Genomic DNA, 17,794 nt, shown 5'->3' with positions numbered 1-17,794 from the left:
CTTGTCTTTCTCCCTTTATAGGATCTTATTTGAGGATTGTGTCAAAGTACCTGTGAAGCATTTTCCTGTAGCAGCAAATTCTACAGGCAGCCGCCTTACTGAGAGGACCTAGGGTTGTCCATTGTTCTCAGGTGAAATATTTCACTGTTCTGATGCTTTTATTTGGGTATGACACCTAAAAAGGGTAGGAAATGCCAGCAGGAACCTAGGGGAATGCCTTTAATCTTCAAGACTTTTTATTCTTATTGCCAAATAAATGTAAACCATTCTCTGCAGATGTCACTAGCACTTCCATCAAGAACTGGTCGCTGGGAAAGTGTGAGTAGCAGAGGGATTTTCTGTTTAACACCCTGAGCTCAGCTGGTGTGTGAATATACAGTGACCATTGTAACTTCTTGGGAGACGGGTGATGAATTTCCCACTACTGAGTGAAGGTTTATTTTCCCAGTGGAGGAATTTGTCACTCTGCTAGAAGTATTAATGAGCCAAGAGCCTTCTCCCATGTGAAAATCCATGTTTATGCCTACTTGCTGAGCCCAACTCTTCACCAGATCTTTCTAGGGCAAGGGAAAAAGGAGCCTTGTCCAGGAGTGAGTTGGTGAGTGAGTCTGGACAGAGACTGCCTGCAAAGGTGCCTTTTTCTCTGTCAGTTCTGCAGAGAGGTTGGAATGATTAGAAGTGTGAGGCTGGATGTGTCTGGGCCTTTCTTGCCCACCTGATACTATGATGGTTTTCTTGGTTACTGACTAGTTGAGCAGACTCGAGCCTTATATGGCAGCTCTTGGAGAATTCAGTGACAGGAGGAGTAGAATGACTAAATAAATAAGAAGTGATTTAAAGATCTGTTGGGCCCTATTGTGTTTTAGTGCAGTGCACAGCCCTGCTATTTTGAATGAGTAGATTCTGACTGTGCTAGTTTGTATCTGTTGTATTAATCTGATGATTGGAAACACTCACATGTTAATTTCCTTTACCCAGCTAGAGTAGGTGGGACTGAGCAGTACCTGTGCTGTGGCCTCTTCCTGGATACCTGTGCACTAATGTTGAACAGGTCATTCTAAAATTACCTTGGACATTTAGGGTTAAGGCTGGAGCAACTTCATTTTGTCAGACTCACTGCCTTCAATAAAAAGCAGTTCCCTACAAATGCTAGCTTTAATCTTGTGTTTTTGTCAAGCATATACAAACTTGCTTTTAATTTAGCCGCTGTCCTGCTCCTTGTTGTGCTTATGAAGCATTTTATTGTTACTGTTGTCATTCTGAATTGATTGGTAAATCTGTCCCAAATACTTCCCAGTGATGGAAAAAGAAACATTAAAATGTTAATAATAAAAGAGTAGGAAAGATCCAGATGTCAGCTGGGAAAAAAATGAAAACCAATCAGCCTTGATGAAACTTTTCAGATAAGAATTTGGGCACATTGTGTCAGGATGAATTATGTTTGTTCTAATCAGTGTATCAGCCAAGATTGAAACTGCTGCCAGTAAGAAACTCTTAGGAAAAAATGCATTGAAAAGTTACAGGGATCTGATAAGGGACATAAGTTAGTCTGACTAAAGTGTTGCCATCAACACTATAGCTGGGTGATGCTTTGAGATTTTGTTCTTGTTGCAGGCCTGACAGCCATGTGGTTCACTGTTTTGTTTTATCTTGGTCTGTGGGCAAAGGAAGGGCTTCTACATCCAGTCTTGTAAAGCCTCTATTTTCCATGTAGATTATTTTTACCCTTCTAAAAATACACTGCAGACATGAGTACCAAAGTTTCTCCAGACCATTCTCTCAAAGCCTTTGGGTCACTTACTCAAAAATTGGCTCAAAATAAAAAGAATTCTGGACTGGAATTTAGTTTCACTTGCTCATAGTTTCTGCTTTGACTTCTCAAATACAACCCATTTTCCTGCTTTTTAGTGAGGTACCATTGCTGGAAAGGTTCCAGCAGAGTGAACCACATGGGCTGACCTTACGGGAGCGGAAGCTGCTCCTAAACCAGGAATTTTGGGCTCTTCACTCACTCTGCTTTCCTGCTATTCTTGTTTGAGATCCAGGGCCTGCACATGTGCCTTACTGCATCTCCTGAACTGTCATGGGACATTCCTTAATTAACTGTAAGAAGTCAAGCAGGGTGCCAGCTGGCCCAGCCTCCTCTGCCATAAAACAGGGGTTTAATACGTCCAAGCCTAAGGTGATTGAGAGAGAGATGCAGGTAAAAACACGAGCCAGCAGGGAGAATGGATTTTTTCCTTACTTCACACATTTTAGAAGAAATGCTTTTTCCCATCTCCCATCCCAAGAAAAGAGAGATCAATTTTTTGACATTCCACAAAACTTGGAACAGAAAATATATTATTTTTAGCTTATTCCCTGGGTACTGTGTAAGCTTCAGTCTTTGGAGTCAGTTTGTTCCCTGCTGTAGCAGATACAGGATTTATACAAGTTCCAGAGAAAAAAAAATAGGAGGAAGAAGAAAGATTTCAAAACATGTCTCTTTCTTTTCTCCCCCCCTTTTCTTCTCCTTTCATTCTTCCCTTACTGCAGCTCTGCATTTTAGAAGTTTCCTTCTCTTTGGCTCTTCCTCAGCGTGAGTTACTTCCTTGAAACATTGTGAACAGAGGAGGAGAGAAGAGAGTTAATTTTAGGATGGAGAAGTAAGGCAAAGGGAATAAAATCCTGGGAGAAAAAGCAGCAAAGCTGGTCCCTAGATAGCACAAGAGGCCAGGCTATAGCTGCAGGGTTAAAATATGGAGCCAGACATACACACACGTTTGTGGGTGAGACATGCAGATGGATAAGCTGGATTTCTGGCTTTCAGGAGGAAAGTCACAGCTGAGCTGGCTGCAGCAAGTGAAAGTAATGAGCTCCAAGGGTGAAGTTTGGGAGTGATTAGAGAGAATAAAAATGGCCCTAAGGGGAAGATGGCACTTGTGGCAGCAGACTTCTAACAATTTTCTTAGACCCTTGGGCAGCTTCATATTGTCATTATCTAAAGTGGAGCTGATTTCATTTACTGGAGATCAGCTCCATCCCAAACACTGGTTTGTCTTTTTCCCTTGAAACAGAGTCCCAGCTCCAGGTCCAGTCTGTCTGTATCTGCTGACTAGCTTTGCCCCTGGAGCTTGAGTGTTTCAGGTGCAAAGCATCATTCTATCTTTCTACCATTTGAATGGTCAGACTTAATTCTCAAGGATGAACAAATTATGAGTAGTGTATTGTCCCATCTCTTCAAATAAGTAAGCAGATTCTTCCTTTCAGACTTGCTGTAGGTGTTATAAGTGGAATCCATTACCCTTACAACCTTCCCATGTTCATATGTGTAGAGTCCAAAACAAGAGGACAGTGGTCTCCCTGGGGATATTTGGATTTACTGTTAACTAGTATAGAGCTGTTTTCTTAAGTCAACACACAGTAACAAAACACTCTGTGTACAGACCCTCAACAAATGTACCTGGGCTCTGACGTGAGGGAACATGCTGTAGGCATTAATAACAGAGCACTGTTGACCACAGCCCTGGGAATTATAGGCAGTGTGGCACTCATATTCACCCAACAATGTCTCACTTGTGTTTGGTATTTTAATTTTCTCAGGTGGATTTGCAGCTGCAGTCACCACACCTCTCGATGTAGCAAAGACAAGAATTATGTTGGCAAAGGTAAGAGCAAAGGAGTCCAGCAGACACACAGGTGAATGGCCTGGGCAGTTCCAGGCTTTCTATAGGGTCATTACAGAACTAAATCCAGCACCTATTAATAAGAATTTCTGCTCTTGTCCTCAAAGGCAGGATTAGATGTGAACAGGCACTGTATGCAGAGCTAATGAAATTGTTGTGTTCCTTTCCTTGAATTGCTCCTCTGGTCCTTTCCCAAAGGACTTGTCTGAAACAGGCTTTGGCTTGTGCTTGACTTCCAGAGTCTTATGCAGTATCTTTAAGAGAAAATCCTTGCGGAGTCAGACACCCAAGGTTAAACTGCCCGTCAGGGATTTATTCCTCTGTTGTTTTGATAACTTTTGGGCTTCAGAGTGTGTGTGTGTGTGTGTACATCTTTTTTGAGGAAGGCTTGGCACTGTATTTTGTATCCTAAAATTTTAAGCCACAGAGATTGTGATGGCCTACATCTGCCAACCAGGGCAGAAGGAAGATTGCCTATAAGATCAGTAAGTTTACTAAGTTTATAAATCGATAGTGGGTCTAATGTTTCCACCATCCTCTTGCTGACCCAGAGCAGAGCTGACAGCCACATAAGCTAAAAGGCCTCAGCAAGCTGATATTCCTAGAGCCTTTCCCTGTCCTGAAAAGAGCTGTTGTGTTGGCAAGGGACAGGCATCCTGGAGGGTGTATGGGTGGTTTTTACCCTGTTGCTCCTGTCTCTCAGTATGGGGGTGTAGCTTGTTGATAACATGCACCTCCCCAGCCAGGCCACACACAGCTCACCATGTGCTGTGTGAGTCTGTCATTGCTGGGTTGTATCTGCTGCTGCTTCTTTGTCTTTCAATAGTGTGGGTGATAGAACTGTAAGAACTGGTTTTAGTTTGTCTCTACCCCTGTCCTGAGCAGCCAGGTAAAAATTGGTAAGGGAGTGAGGGTCCTTTAAGAGGTTCTGAGACCACTGAAACAGCTTCTTTATATTAGTTATCGTCACAAAGTAGATCACACATTCAATTTAATTGTCTGTAGTCCTGCTGTTTGTCCTCTGGTTTGCACTGAAGGCAATTTTCACATGCAATACACTGCTCAGGCTTTGGGGATTGTTATTTTTAAATCTCAGTGATGCTGTCCTCTTGCAGTGAGCAGCAAGTCACTTGTTGGTGCTCTGAGAGTGTTTTTATTAAGCTCTAAACCTCTGCCAACAGTGTCCAATCTCTCTTTCTGTGGTGTAGGCTGGTTCCAGAACTGCCAGTGGGAATGTTTTGACTGCTCTTGGTGACATCTGGAGGACACAAGGCCTGTCAGGGTAAGAACATGCTGCATCTCAGGTGTTGTATCTCTGTGTATTGAGGGATGGGAGAGGATGGGATGGTCTGCTTGTGTTTAAATACTGTCAAAAAGACTTTTGATTGCTGTACACCTGAACAGGGAGCAGGTAGCTAAGAAAGGTCCTTCAGAGAGGTGTGGTGTCATTGCAATAGCACTGCCTGGGGACAGTGTCCATGGAACAGCACAGAAACAGGGCATTATTGGAAGTATATCCATGGCACAAATCTCTTAGCACAGGTCCAGGTGTTAGAGGTAAGGGTGGCTTTGTGTTAAAACCTGTGATGGACTTTTCTCTGTGAATGTGTTTTGTATCCATTTAAATTGAGGCATGCACATGTTGTGGCAGTGAGACTAGAGCTTCCTCTTGAGGTGTGTGAATCCCCTACCTGAGATGCCAGGGAAGACCAGCATAGGAGTCACATGTTCCCTATTGACAGTCTTTTCCTCCTTCTAGCAATTTATGACACTGTGACAGTCTGGGATGATGTCAATCCAGACTCTTAACTGCTTCACTTTGCTCAGTCCTGAGATAGTAAATTGCTCCCTTGACCTTGGAGTGGTGTGGGAACACAGATTCCTCTGCCAGCATTTATAGAACATTTGGAGGTGTCACAGGCTTATAAGTTGAGTTTTGCCTGCTTCATTTATGCCACCTTGCTCCCTTTGAGTGCATGACTCATACCAGTTGTTGGCCACTCATAGTGAATATACATCTTAAACAACTTCTCCGGCCCATGAAGTTCAGCCTCTGCTTCCTTTAGTAGGGCTTGTGTCCCACCCGCCCATGGCCTCAAAGAGAAAGGGAGAGATTTTTGGAAGCCTTACCTGGATGTTTTCCCTGTAATTTCTCACAGCTTTTTAACCCACTTGCTGTGGCCAGTACTCTCAGGGCACTGTTCTAACCTCTGTAAACCATTCCCAAAGCACCGAGCACATCACAGCTTTGCAGGGGACAGCTTTCTCTGAACATCTGAGCTCTGCTTGCCCAGCTAATAGAAGTTCAGTCCCCTTTCTACACATGTGGGAAGTAATTCAAAACAAATTGCAGGAAGTTCCTGAACACCAATTCCAGGAAGGTGTCCAGCTGTGCCCCCCAGCAGCACTGAGAGGGATTGTCCCAGGTTTGCCTCTCTGAGGTGATGGGGCAGTAGATGAGTTTTGGGTCCTGCATGGCTTGCTGGACTCTAAGGCATGTTTTGAAAGAGAATGGGAGAAGTGAGGCCACATCATCTGCTGGTGGCAGTTGTGCTCTGAAGGGCATGAACAGGCATGGATTTGGCTAAGGAAACCTCCCCCTTTCCCCAGCCAACAGCAGAAAGTAAAAATGTTTGTGTTCTTTTCAGAGTGTTTCAGCAGTGCCCTTTTCTAAACAGCCCAGAATTAAACTCTGCCTAAAGATAGTACCCGTGGACTAGGACCAAAGGGAACACAATTCAGCTGAAATCAAAACAATAAGTGATCTGGAGAAAAAGTAACGTGTAAAGGAGGCCAAGCTGCATCAGCTGCGAGGAAAAGGAAGAAAGTCTTGGGAAAAATAAACTCAGAGGCTGCCATGCCTGCTGCCAATTATAAATCTATTAATCAAAAACAATAAAAATGTCAGGCTTTTTTGGCCAGTTGCAACATGACATGATTTATGACTCCTCTAATAAATCTCGTGCTTGAAGGGGAGGAATTCTGAGGGCAGAAAGACGCATTGCTTATTGCCACCTTATTAAAACCAGAGCACAGGGCTCAGCTTCCTGGTCTGCACCTAGTAAATCCCTCTGCTTCATGCCAAGAAATTTCGCATCCCTTTCTGTCCAGGAAAAGCCAGGCCTGTGGTGGGAGGTAGGATAGGGATGGGGTGAGAGGATCCGTGTGCCTCTTCGCTCTTACCAACGGAGTAGATGAACCATTCACGTAAAAGGGGATTTACATCTTGTCTGACTGCTTTTCACACAAGGAGTTGGAGGTGTTTGAAAGCTGTAGATGAGGCTTCACAACTCATTGGTGAGAAAGATGAGGTTTGTTGGAGTGATGAATCTGGCGAGAATGGCTTGTCCCAGCCTGTGTGTAGCTGGGAATGGAGCTGGCAGCTTGTCCCAGGTGTCCTGTTCTCCAGTAAGGTTCCTGGGTGGAGTGGACTAGGCATGGCAGGTGTGAACCCCACTGCTGACCACAGCCAGACCCTGCTGGCTGCTGTTCAACACACACACTGCCCACAGATGAGCTCGGTGCAAAGCTGTAGCCAGAGAAAAGCAGTAGTTTGTCACAACGTGGCCACCTTGTAGGTAAGACACGAGTTTTGTGGCTGAGCACACAGTGCCTTTTTCAGCACTGGCCCCTTTATGCTGTGTCCAGGCCCTGCAGTGCCTTACCCACTTTTGCAGGGCAGTGGTAGACTTGTCATCCCTGGACATGTTCAGACAATGTGTAGGTGTAGTGCCTGGGGACATGGTTTAGTGGTGGGCATAGCAGTGGGTTAGTGGTTGGCCTTGGTGATCTTAGAGGTCTTTTCCAAACTAAATGATTCTGTGATCCAAAGAGTAACTGCAGGGGTCTTGTTAGTCTCCTATTAGGGGTTGATGAGTGGCAGAGTGCCAGGTGAAATCTGTGCAGGCAGAGAGCAAATGCAGCTAGACAGCAGACCTGTGCCCATCAGAGCTGTTTCTGATGGGGCCAGCAGAGATAAATCCAATTTATCTCATCTGTTGATGGGGGCAGACATGGCCCAGTGGGGACCAGTTTGGATCAGACCTGCAGCAGAGCTCAGCTCTCCAGATTTGGGACCTTCCTGCAGCTGTTCAGCTCTGCCCTTGCCCAGAAGGGACCCCATGGGGGAAGCGTGGATTGGAGAGGCCACGGATGGCAGGTGGGTATGGGAAACTGGAGGAAGCAGGGCCAGGATTCTTGGAAGTGATGGTTAGTAATAGGGGTTGCCAGGGATGCAGCTTCTGGATAACTCAGTTATCAGCTCCTATTTGTGTAATAGAGGTGTCTCGAGTGGGCTGTTCTGGAAATGAATGTCTGCCACTGCTCCTGTAATGAGGCTGCCTAATTTGGGAGGAGAGGGATGGTGTGTGCTTCAGGAGCGATGCTGCTCCATAGGATTTACCCTATCAGAGCTCTGTCCATACATGCCTTGTACAAATTACTCTGTTTTAAAGCTGTCATTATGGTAATAGACCCAATTGCTGTCTAGTAAAGCCATAAAATGTTTCCATCTGCCTGTGTGCTCCAGACTCCTTAGCAAAGCTCATTACAGCCAGCCAGAGGTTTCCCTGTGCAGCAGGAGTAGCCAGGCACAGGCAGGGAGCAGGGAGCTCCTGAACAGTCAGGTCTCACCAGGAATCACACCTTGTCCTGCTGTGGACATGCTCCTGGCAGGGACCCTGCAGTGTTTGGAAAAGCCAGGGCAGAGCTCAGCCAGACTGAAGGGAATACATCCGGGGGGTGGGGATGCCAAACGGATCCAAGCCTAATGTTTAATCCTTGCTTGCCACAAAGGAAGCCTGTAATCCTCTGGGGGCATACACTGGCCAATCCTGAAGCTGTTAAACCAACTATGAGTGTAGATATGTCAAGCAATTGGCTTTGCATGAGTTTCCTGTTAATTTCCAGGAACTATTAGGATCAGGCACCTGAAAATTGTGGTGGCTGAAGGCACTGCAAATTGGGTATTTTTGCTCCACCCTGGCTGGCCTTTGTGTGTTACTGGGAGTGAGTCAGGGCTGTCTCTGCAGTGGGGGAGCCCCTGGCAGAGAGAGGGCGTCCCTCTGTCCAGACTGGATGGTGGCAGCAGAGGATGAGATGCTTCTCATGTATCTGCAGCCCTTCATAGGGATGTGTCTGAGCTCCTGCCATAAAGACCTTCTGCCCTTTCCTTCTGCACCTGAGGAGTATGGAGAGGGGTTAAAAATCACAGGCTTGGGAGCCCTGTGTTAGGGAAGTCCAGACAGATTTCCTTCAGTGAGCAGTGGGGTGGGATTTAAGAAATCAGCAAGGAGTTTTACTTGGCTTTGTTTTCTGAAGCCCCTGCAGCCAACCAAGAACCATCCACTCCCTGCTCACCCTCTGAAACTGCCTTTCCTTTGCCTCCAGCTTGTTCGCAGGTGTTGTCCCAAGGATGGCAGCCATCAGCCTGGGGGGTTTCATCTTCCTGGGGACATACGAGAAGACTCGGCAGCTGCTGCTCTGAGCCAGCCCGGCCTATACTGCCGGTGGCCACCAAGGGGCTGGAGAAGCCGGAGGAGGAGTCGGGCCATGAACACAGCCTTCCTCCCACCACAGCAGCTGTCCCGCAGCCTGAGAGCCACTCTCACTGTTAGAGAAAAGTAAATCCTCCAATAATCCAATTTCCCAAACATGAAATTTTCCTGCATGGAAAGTGAGTGAGGTCATTGTGAGAGTTGTGCCAAAAAAGTGGTGTTTGGGGGGTAAACAGCTAATTATGGTGGCTGCAAAAGGCGTTATTAGAACTCCTGCAGGGAAAGTGTTTTGGAAACCTCCAGCTCGGAGCTGGGAGGCTGAAATAAAGCAAGTTTTCATCATTCAGTGGCACCTGCCTCATAACGTGGGGAGGGGAAGGGGCTGATAGAGTTACAGCCTTGCTGCCCTCCAACAGCACTGAAAGTATTCCGGATTGGGAGAGCTCTTTGTAAAAGACAATAATCCATTTGTTTGTGATTTGAGCTGTATTTGTGGAAGTTTATATTCCTCTTTATACCTACAGGTGCTCAGCAAGCATTCCTGTGTGGGAGCCAGTGCAGCTTTATTAATCAGACTCACATTTCTCCAGTAAAAGCATGGGCTTATATTATTTTACAGCTGTGCTTGTGCAAAGACATGGAGTTTTGCCTTCTTTTGGTCTTCATCCCTCAGCAGCTGAAGGAGCAGGAGGTTGGAAGTGCTGAAGCCCAAGAGGGAGCCTGGGAAGGCAAGGCAAGGGCAACATGGGAGTTCTGCTGCCAGTGTATGGATGGATCCTGAGGGCTCTCAGGGGGCTGCTGGCAGGCAGAGCAAAACTGCTGCAGTTCCCACGTAGGAAAACAGCAGCTGTAGCAGCTAAAATGGTGCAGGGATGAGCATGGTGAAAAGACCTCACTGGAATTACTCAAAATTATCACCAGCATTAGGGCTGAGAGCTCCAAGTGCACAGCTTGGCTGAGTGGTGCTTGCAGGTGTTTGGCTGTGGAGGGTGTTGGTGTGGGGGTTCTCTGGGTAGGCAAAGCCGAGAGGCTGTGGCAGCACTGAAAGGCCCCTCCTTGGGGTGGGTGGGTGATAGGTCCGGGACTGGCAGTGTCTCACACCTTACCCTGGGCTTGGGCACAGTGCTGGGAAGCTCCTCACACAGGGTGAGGAGGTGGGAACTGGCCCATGTGGGCTGAGCTGTGCTGGGTGAGCTGGGCAGCCATCGGGCTCGTCCTGGTGGCACTCCATGCCCACTCTGGCTGCTCCGTGCACGCTCCGTCCTCGCCATCCCAACACGGATGTACCAGGGATGACATTCCCCTTGGGTGATGTAATTTAACTTTGAGGCTGTTCCCCTCACGAGGACAATTCTGGGATGTGGGAGAACAAATGCCAAACCAGGTTAGTGCATGACCGGGGAGCACGTGTGACCCGAGTTAAGTCTGGATGTTTTACCACCCTGTTATCCCATGACATGGCAATAAGACTTTTTAGAGGCCAAAACTTAGAAAATAATTGGCAGACAAATAAAACATACACAACAAAGGACATAATTCTTAAAAATAATCTTCAATTAAAAGGAGGACATTCAGCCAAGTCCCGTATTGGCTGGTTGTTAACACTGCCTGTTACCAAGGCTCAGCATAGCTGTTCCTGCCACTTGGAGGTTGTCTCTTTCATGATATTCTATATATATATAACAGAGCCAATTTTAGGGGCTAGAGGAGGGAGGAGATTTATTACTCTGTCTCAAAATCTAGCTTATATTTGCTATCAAAGCTCTTTAAATATGGTAGGGGGAGGGGTTAGCACTGCAGCTGATGCATTTAATTATGTGAGCTGTAAATAATCATCATTAGTATGTTGTTGGGTCCAAATGGTGCATTTTTTTGTCGTTTTTATTTAACATTGCATAATAAGTTTTTGTCATCACCATTTTGGATTAGTTTTTTTAATTAAAAAAAACAACAACAACATAATTCAAACAACTAACCAAATTGTTTTAGCCAGCCTAAGGGTGGGAGGCAATGCACCGAAGTGTTTCCTATTCTCCTGTGCTGATGGACAAGCTCTACAATCCCAGACTGCCATGGGAAGGCCAAAGAGACCCAGGAATGTCACCAAGCAGGTGAGAGTCCCAGCAGGGGGCCAGGACTGTTCTGCATGTACCCATTTGTCTAATCGTGATGGAAAGGACATTTTTAGTTTTGGGACTATGGGGGAAAAAATAGATCTAAAAATGTGGGGGTTTCCCTTTGCCTTGAGTTTTAGCAAAGTTTTTCAATTTTAGCAAAATTTAAAAAAATAATCCCAGCCCACTATGGGAATAAAGTGCAATAAGACTTGAATCTCAGACCAGGCACCAGCCTCTTAAAGGCTCTTTCTTTTCTGCTTTGAAAAAATTGAACTCTTACATGTATGCAGGGACTGAGTAGTCTCAGACAACATGCTTTATACCTGAAATTATGATTTGAAGGAGGAAATACTTTTATTATTTTTTAAAATATACAGAAACTGAATTGAGATTTTTAGTTAAAGCAGGAATTCAGGCTTATCTCCAAAGCTGCCTCTGGAATTTCCATCGAGGGTGGGGTTGGGGTTTGGGAACACCAGAGGTGTTCACAACTGCAGCTGGGTTTGGTTCTGTCCTGGCCCGGTTTTTACTTATACACAAGCTCACACCCCCTCATCTGTTCTGTTCTCAGTGCCAAGATAAGGGGGATTTGTCAGATACTAAAGCAAGCTGATATACTGGAAATCTATTTCTTATGAGTTCTTTATTGTATCTCTCAATCCACCCCCCAAATTCCACCCCATCCACATGCCAGGCTGCCAGAGCCTCATGCTGTTCCACATTATTTCATGGTCCAATTTCAAGAGCATTTTCACCAGATAGACAGAAAAGAGTATAGCAATGGATTAGAATTTTATTTAATTTTCAACTGAAACTCCCAAAAGCTCACTCTCAACAAAACAGCTGTAATATTATAAATGAACCTTTATTAAAGACACTTCAATGCCATTTGTTAGACACTTCAATATCTTACATGTTTTTCAATGTACAACATTGTACCAAATTTTCTAATAAATAAATAACTTTGTACACAAAAGTAATACTTCCTCTTTCACATTGCCTCTTAGAAGCAGCAAATTCACATATTTAGTGGAAGTCATGACATTAGGCAGTTAACTTTAGTCAGAAACATTATTTTCCAATCTTAACGTGGCAACTATGCTTTGTATCCGCAATGGTGGTGACATTTCCGCCAGCAAAACATGTCCTTTGAATAATTCCCATCTTCCCTGTGTCCCTGGTTCCATGAGTTGAGTCTGGAGCACTTTTCCCTTCAGCAAAGAGAAAGCCACGCTCCATTTATAAATTTTTAACATCCATTTCCTTTGCTTTGAATAAACTTGGCACTCAACATAACTCGCCACCTGTCTCAAAGTGCAAACGTGTCAATAGTCAGGAACTGGTACAGACAGGTACTGGCTGAATTATGCCTCGATTCCTGCAGGGCAGCTGCTGCTCTGCACTGACACTCAGCAGCTGCTGGGCACAGAGGTGAGGTCCTTCCCTAAGGTAAGGCTGGGCAGGACCAGCTTCTAATAAAACCAAGGGGCATCTTGCATCCACTCCCCGGAACTCCACAGGTGTGGCAGCACTTGGCAGGTCCCAAAGTGATAGATCTGAACTGAAAATTAAATGTTTCTGCCCTTATCTCTGATGCTTGTTTTGAGCCCCAGTCCTAGCAAAGGTGGATTTCCCACCAGCCTGGGCCTCAGTTGCTCCTAAGGAAAAAACTAACAACCCCCCCTAATAACCCCTTCCCCAAAGTAGTCATCACCAGAGTTAGCAACCTCATGTTAGCAGAACTCAAATCACAACGAACTGGGAGTCCTCCATCCACAGGTACTGACACCAACAGAAAGCAGCCCTTCTATAAATAAAAAGCATCATAGTGAAGTCAGAAGTGACAAAGACCTATTTGACTGAGGCGGGTATTTCTTTACCCCCTCCATTAATGGATGAACTTAAAAGACTGCACAAAAATATTTGGGATGTTTCCATTTAACAGTCTATTCAGCCATAAAGACATGGTTCTCCTTCTAAATGAGTGTATTTCTGACTAGCCTAGAATTCCTACAGGAAGCAGCATAACTCACTTGAAGGTGATATTTTCATATAGAGTTTGGCTGCAGATGGGGCCAATGGTGTTCCACTACAAAGTGTAATATTGTGTCGTAGGGAAAAAAAAGTATCAGATGAATTCATGGTACAGCTGTCTCCTTAGGAGTGTGATTCAGCTTTGTTGTCAAAACAGCTCTATGGTTTCCAACCCCCTCCAGAACAGACGTATTTTTTGGGTGTGAAAATGCATTATGCTGGCACAGGTTATTCCTTCTAAGCAGGGCAAAGCTGGATCTTTACAGGCACCTCAGGCAGGTAAAGCTGGATCCTCTGGGAGTGAGTGCTGTGGTGATCAACACATGTGGCAGGTAACACCTCCTGTGATGATGTTTTTGAAAGGTGCACTGTGTGAGACCACCCCTGGTTTACTGCACAAGTTATTTATTTTGGTAACGACTGCTTCCTAGTCATGACAGCCTTTTCCTCTGGTTGTTTTGGGGCTCCACACTGTTGCTGAGTTATTTAGTGCCTCTTGTGTGGTCTACTCTTAACATCTCACACAGTCACAGTTCAAATGCTAATTTTTATGCAGTTTTGAAAAATAAAGGAATTTAAGTTCTTCCACCAACAGGAAAATATCAGGTTGCTATGTAATTTCTCACTGCTTTTTTTCCTTATAAACTTCATTTGAAACAGCTGATGATCTCTGTTTAAATGTGTTAAGTGCAATAAATTTCAAAGGGGAAGGAAATTTGTGCTAAGTAACCCAACTGATATTTAGAATCATGCACATGCACGTGGCTGGCTCATGTCCAGCCTCTCATCACTGAGTCCCTTCTCCACAGGGCTGTTCTTGGTCACTTCTCCACCCAATCTGTGCCTGGGATTGCCCTGACCCAGGTGCACTTGATGTAAAGGATCTTCCATTGAAAAGAGGACAATCCCTTTGGGACAGTCTGGCTTTTTAAAGTTCTATTTATGCATTTAAGGCACCATAGTTATTTCTCTCACAAACTTTAACAGCAACCTGATACTGAAAACAATATTGCCAAAATTGTAAAATTTCACTCAGTTTTCCATGCACTAAAGATTAAAATAGCCTCTGTAAAAGATATATATATATATTTTTATATATATATATTTATATATGAAAACTCTTATGTACAATGTATCAAATACTTTTCTCTTTACACAATAATCCCTTGCATTTATGTGCTTCATATGCAAGTTGACTTTTGAACACTTCATACTTCTCAGGGAAGTTTTAAACTATTTACAATCAGATGACGCTCGAACAGGAGTTTGTTCCCCATACAAGCTTGTTTCTCATACCTCAGTTGGTTGTCCTTGACAGGTCATCAGTTCAAGATTCGAGGTAGAAGTAAGTAGCCTATATACTCTGTGCAAAAAAAAAAATTAAAAAAAATAATAGTGTGTTTGTTAATTTGCACTGGCAGTCTGTGCCCTCAGTCCCGGGACCTGTTCCGTGGCTTCGGCTCGTGAGTGGAGAGGCAGCACCTGCTCCACTTCTGCCTCACTCTGCAAATCCAGTAGTGCTGGTGGCACCTCAGGAAGCACATTCAGTTGCTTTATTGACCCTCCTGCTGGTGAAGCTCTCACCAAATTAAGGTTGTTGAGCTCTGAAGCCTTTGCAGCTGCTTGTGCAGAGCCTGCAAAAACAAAGGACAGGGGGGTCAGCTGAGGCTCAGCCTACCAGCACTCCGCATCCTCCATGACCCTGGCGGTCTTTGCCAACCTTAATGACTCTATAATTCTATTCTATGATAAAACCAACCCCTGTGCTATCATTCACACCCCCTGACCCAGTTAAAGAGGCTGATGGGAACACACAGGGCCCTGCTGTAACCCTGGCAGTGCATTTGAGGAGCAGCAGTGATGCCCGAGGCCGCACGTACCATGTGTGTCCGTGAGCAGCGGGCTGGCTGCGCTTATGGGCCTTATCCTGTCGTGGTTGCTGGGGTAGAGGGTCCCGTCTGTTTCCACCCTCTTGCCACTGGCAATCCCGTTGCAGGGCTGAGGATGAAGAAGGATGGTGCCTGCACCCCTCTTCCTATTCCGTTCTTTGCTGCTCAGGGCATTGGGGTGGGGGTTATCCACAGTCTTAAGGCTCTCGGAGTAGTACTCGGAGTCCTTGGGGTAAATGTGGACCTTCATGCTGTCTGTGCTGCTGCTGCAGTCTGTGCACACCACGGGCAGCCCATAGCCTTTGGGGGAGGAAGGGAAACAGCAACAAACAAAGTGAGCAGCTGGAAGTGGTCAGCAAAGCGGTCGGCACTGGAGCACACAACACAGACAGAACAGTTCAGTGTGGGAATCTCTCACTAAGTAACAGAGACTTTTTGGTTTCACACAGGGTTGCTACACACCTGTTTCTCAGTACTCTGTAGCCACCATCACTAAAGGTAGTTCCAATTAAGAGGTTTCGTAGGCTGGGGTTTTTTACTTCCAAGAATTTGTGACTTTCATTTTTAAACAAAGCCCTGTGCATTTATTTCCTTTTTCAGACTTTCTAGTTACAGTAGAAATGGAAAGCAGAACTTTCCTGTACCTCCTTTAAAATACTAAGTTACCTTTCTCTTTTTAATGCTGCTGCTTTACAGGGATCACCATTGACTCACACTGTAAGTTATTACTGTCATTGGGAACAACAGAGGAGCTGAAATCAAAGCAGCAAGCAGGAAGGAGTTGCTAAATGTTGAAAGTCATTTCCTTACTGCACTCAACAACTTTCCATTATTAAACTTTACAGTTTCTCCCAGAGAGAAAATTTGTTTCACTGGCTCTTTTTCTGTTGCTGTTACAATGCAGCATGAAAACACAAAACACATCCAAAAATAGAAAAGTATGAGTGTAACACCCAAGAAACTGGCAATGAGCAGAGGCAGGTGTAGTGCCCAAATCAACCTTTAAATTTTCAAAATAATTAAATAAATAAAAAAGCGCTGAGCTTTGACATTGACAGCCCTTTTAAAAGAGCATAAAAAAATTTAACACCTTCAGTTTGAAAGTGCTCTCACATTTTAGGAATATCTCAAAATTCCCACTAGCCAACTGTAAGGAAAGGTGATCATTTAGTCTCCCTCTTTCTAATGGTTCTTCAAATTCCAACTAACTAAGCCTGGGAGAGGATCAAAGCAAGCAGGAGAAAGTACATTTACTGTGCTTGCACCTGAGAATCATTCTGGGCTTTTTTTCCTCTGGAGGTAACAATTTCTTGTGTTAATTCTGTCTGACTTGGAGGGCTTTCTGATCTGTACAAACACGAAATGCCTTCCCAGATTAATGGGTTTTGTACCTGTCTTATCTGGAACAAGCATTCCATCAGCCATGTCTTCAGTTTTCCAAGTGTCTTTATTATAGCTGATGCACAGCTTGGGCTGTCTAAAACCTACAGCAGGAGCTTCAACATCTGGACACCTTCCAGCGTCAGTCTGACACATACCTGTAACAAACAAAGCAGCTGGTTAAAGATTACAGCCATCTGCTGCTCCCAGTTAAGTGCCCAGTTAGTCTTATTTCTACTGTAAAAGGAAGAAAAAACAGCAATGGAGATAATTAATAATTTTCAGATAATGTTTAACAGAACAAATGCTGTACAATCTCAGGGGAATCTCAGTTCAGAATGCTTAACTTCTCCTCCCTAACGTGCTGTGTTTAAATACTGTAAAACCCCAACATTTAATTTCTAAGCCTGAAGGCAGGGACAGGCAATGCTAATATATTTTCTAGTAGAGCTTAACTATGGGTAAATCTGGTGCCAAAGAACTAATCCAAAATTAGCAAAAAAGTAGTCCTTAGGGCCTGACTGAGCAGTTTCTGAGCCTGTCTGCTTGTAGGAACACTTATTCTGTGAAGTCAAAGACATCCCTGCTCTGCATAAATGCAGGAGCTGGAGAATTGCATTATGAAGATCTCTCAGATAACTCAGAGAAGTATTCTGAGCTGTGATTTCTACCTCCCCATTTCAAGTTCAGATACAGCACTGCAGAAGAAACAACTGAGCCCTTTCTCACCATTGCTGTCGATGTGCCCATTGGGCTGCTGAGTGTCCACTCTGATGGCCACGTCCTGCCGGTCCGAGAGGGTCCCTTGGGAGGACAAGTAGCTTGGCACGTCAGGAGGCACAATAGTCTCATCTAGACCAGTGGGGACAAGGAAATCTCAGTTTCCCAGTAAGATCATAAAATCACATTTTCAAGAGCAATTTGGGGCCAGATCTGGAACTGGTATTTTCTGTAGATGCCATGGAAACTGAGCTGCCTAAATACTCTTTTCCCTTCAGAAGTCCACTGCTGATTTTTCAAAGCTTAAAGCTGTGGAAATAGTGCTGACAACGGCACTTTCAGTGTTTGTATTTGGCATGGTCAGTACAAGGTAAGTGGAGTGGAACTGTTTCTTCAGGACAAGTAAATCCTTCCCCTTCCCCTGAAATTCAGAGTCCCTCCTTTGACTCAAATCCTGTGTCTCCTGATGTCAGGAGTAAAAGAATTCTGGAGAA

The 17,794-nt window shown here is 44.8% G+C and overlaps 2 protein-coding genes across 3 annotated transcripts in view; one reads left to right on the top strand and one right to left on the bottom strand.

The window, feature by feature from the left end:
• Nucleotides 1-14,136, top strand: part of SLC25A26 (solute carrier family 25 member 26) — an 86,127-nt gene extending 71,991 nt beyond the window's left edge. For both annotated transcript variants that reach the window (XM_071550293.1, XM_071550292.1), the window contains 3 exons: nt 3,583-3,647; nt 4,874-4,947; nt 9,054-14,136. In XM_071550293.1, the coding sequence (XP_071406394.1) occupies nt 3,583-3,647; nt 4,874-4,947; nt 9,054-9,150 (236 nt within the window). In that variant the 3' untranslated portion in view covers nt 9,151-14,136. The remainder of the gene's footprint in view (nt 1-3,582; nt 3,648-4,873; nt 4,948-9,053) is intronic.
• The window catches only part of LRIG1 (leucine rich repeats and immunoglobulin like domains 1), a 92,036-nt gene continuing 86,365 nt past the window's right edge, over nt 12,124-17,794 (bottom strand). The window contains exons 16-19 of the mRNA XM_071550290.1: nt 17,310-17,432; nt 16,592-16,738; nt 15,192-15,500; nt 12,124-14,945 (exon numbers count right to left, since the gene is read on the bottom strand). Coding sequence (XP_071406391.1) covers nt 14,716-14,945; nt 15,192-15,500; nt 16,592-16,738; nt 17,310-17,432 — 809 coding nt within the window. The 3' untranslated portion in view covers nt 12,124-14,715. The remainder of the gene's footprint in view (nt 14,946-15,191; nt 15,501-16,591; nt 16,739-17,309; nt 17,433-17,794) is intronic.

This window comes from Pithys albifrons, chromosome 3 (genome assembly GCF_047495875.1).
Source record: "Pithys albifrons albifrons isolate INPA30051 chromosome 3, PitAlb_v1, whole genome shotgun sequence".
Lineage (NCBI taxonomy): Eukaryota > Metazoa > Chordata > Aves > Passeriformes > Thamnophilidae > Pithys > Pithys albifrons.
Note: the sequence above shows the minus strand (reverse complement) of the source record. Positions and strands in the feature narration are given on the sequence as shown.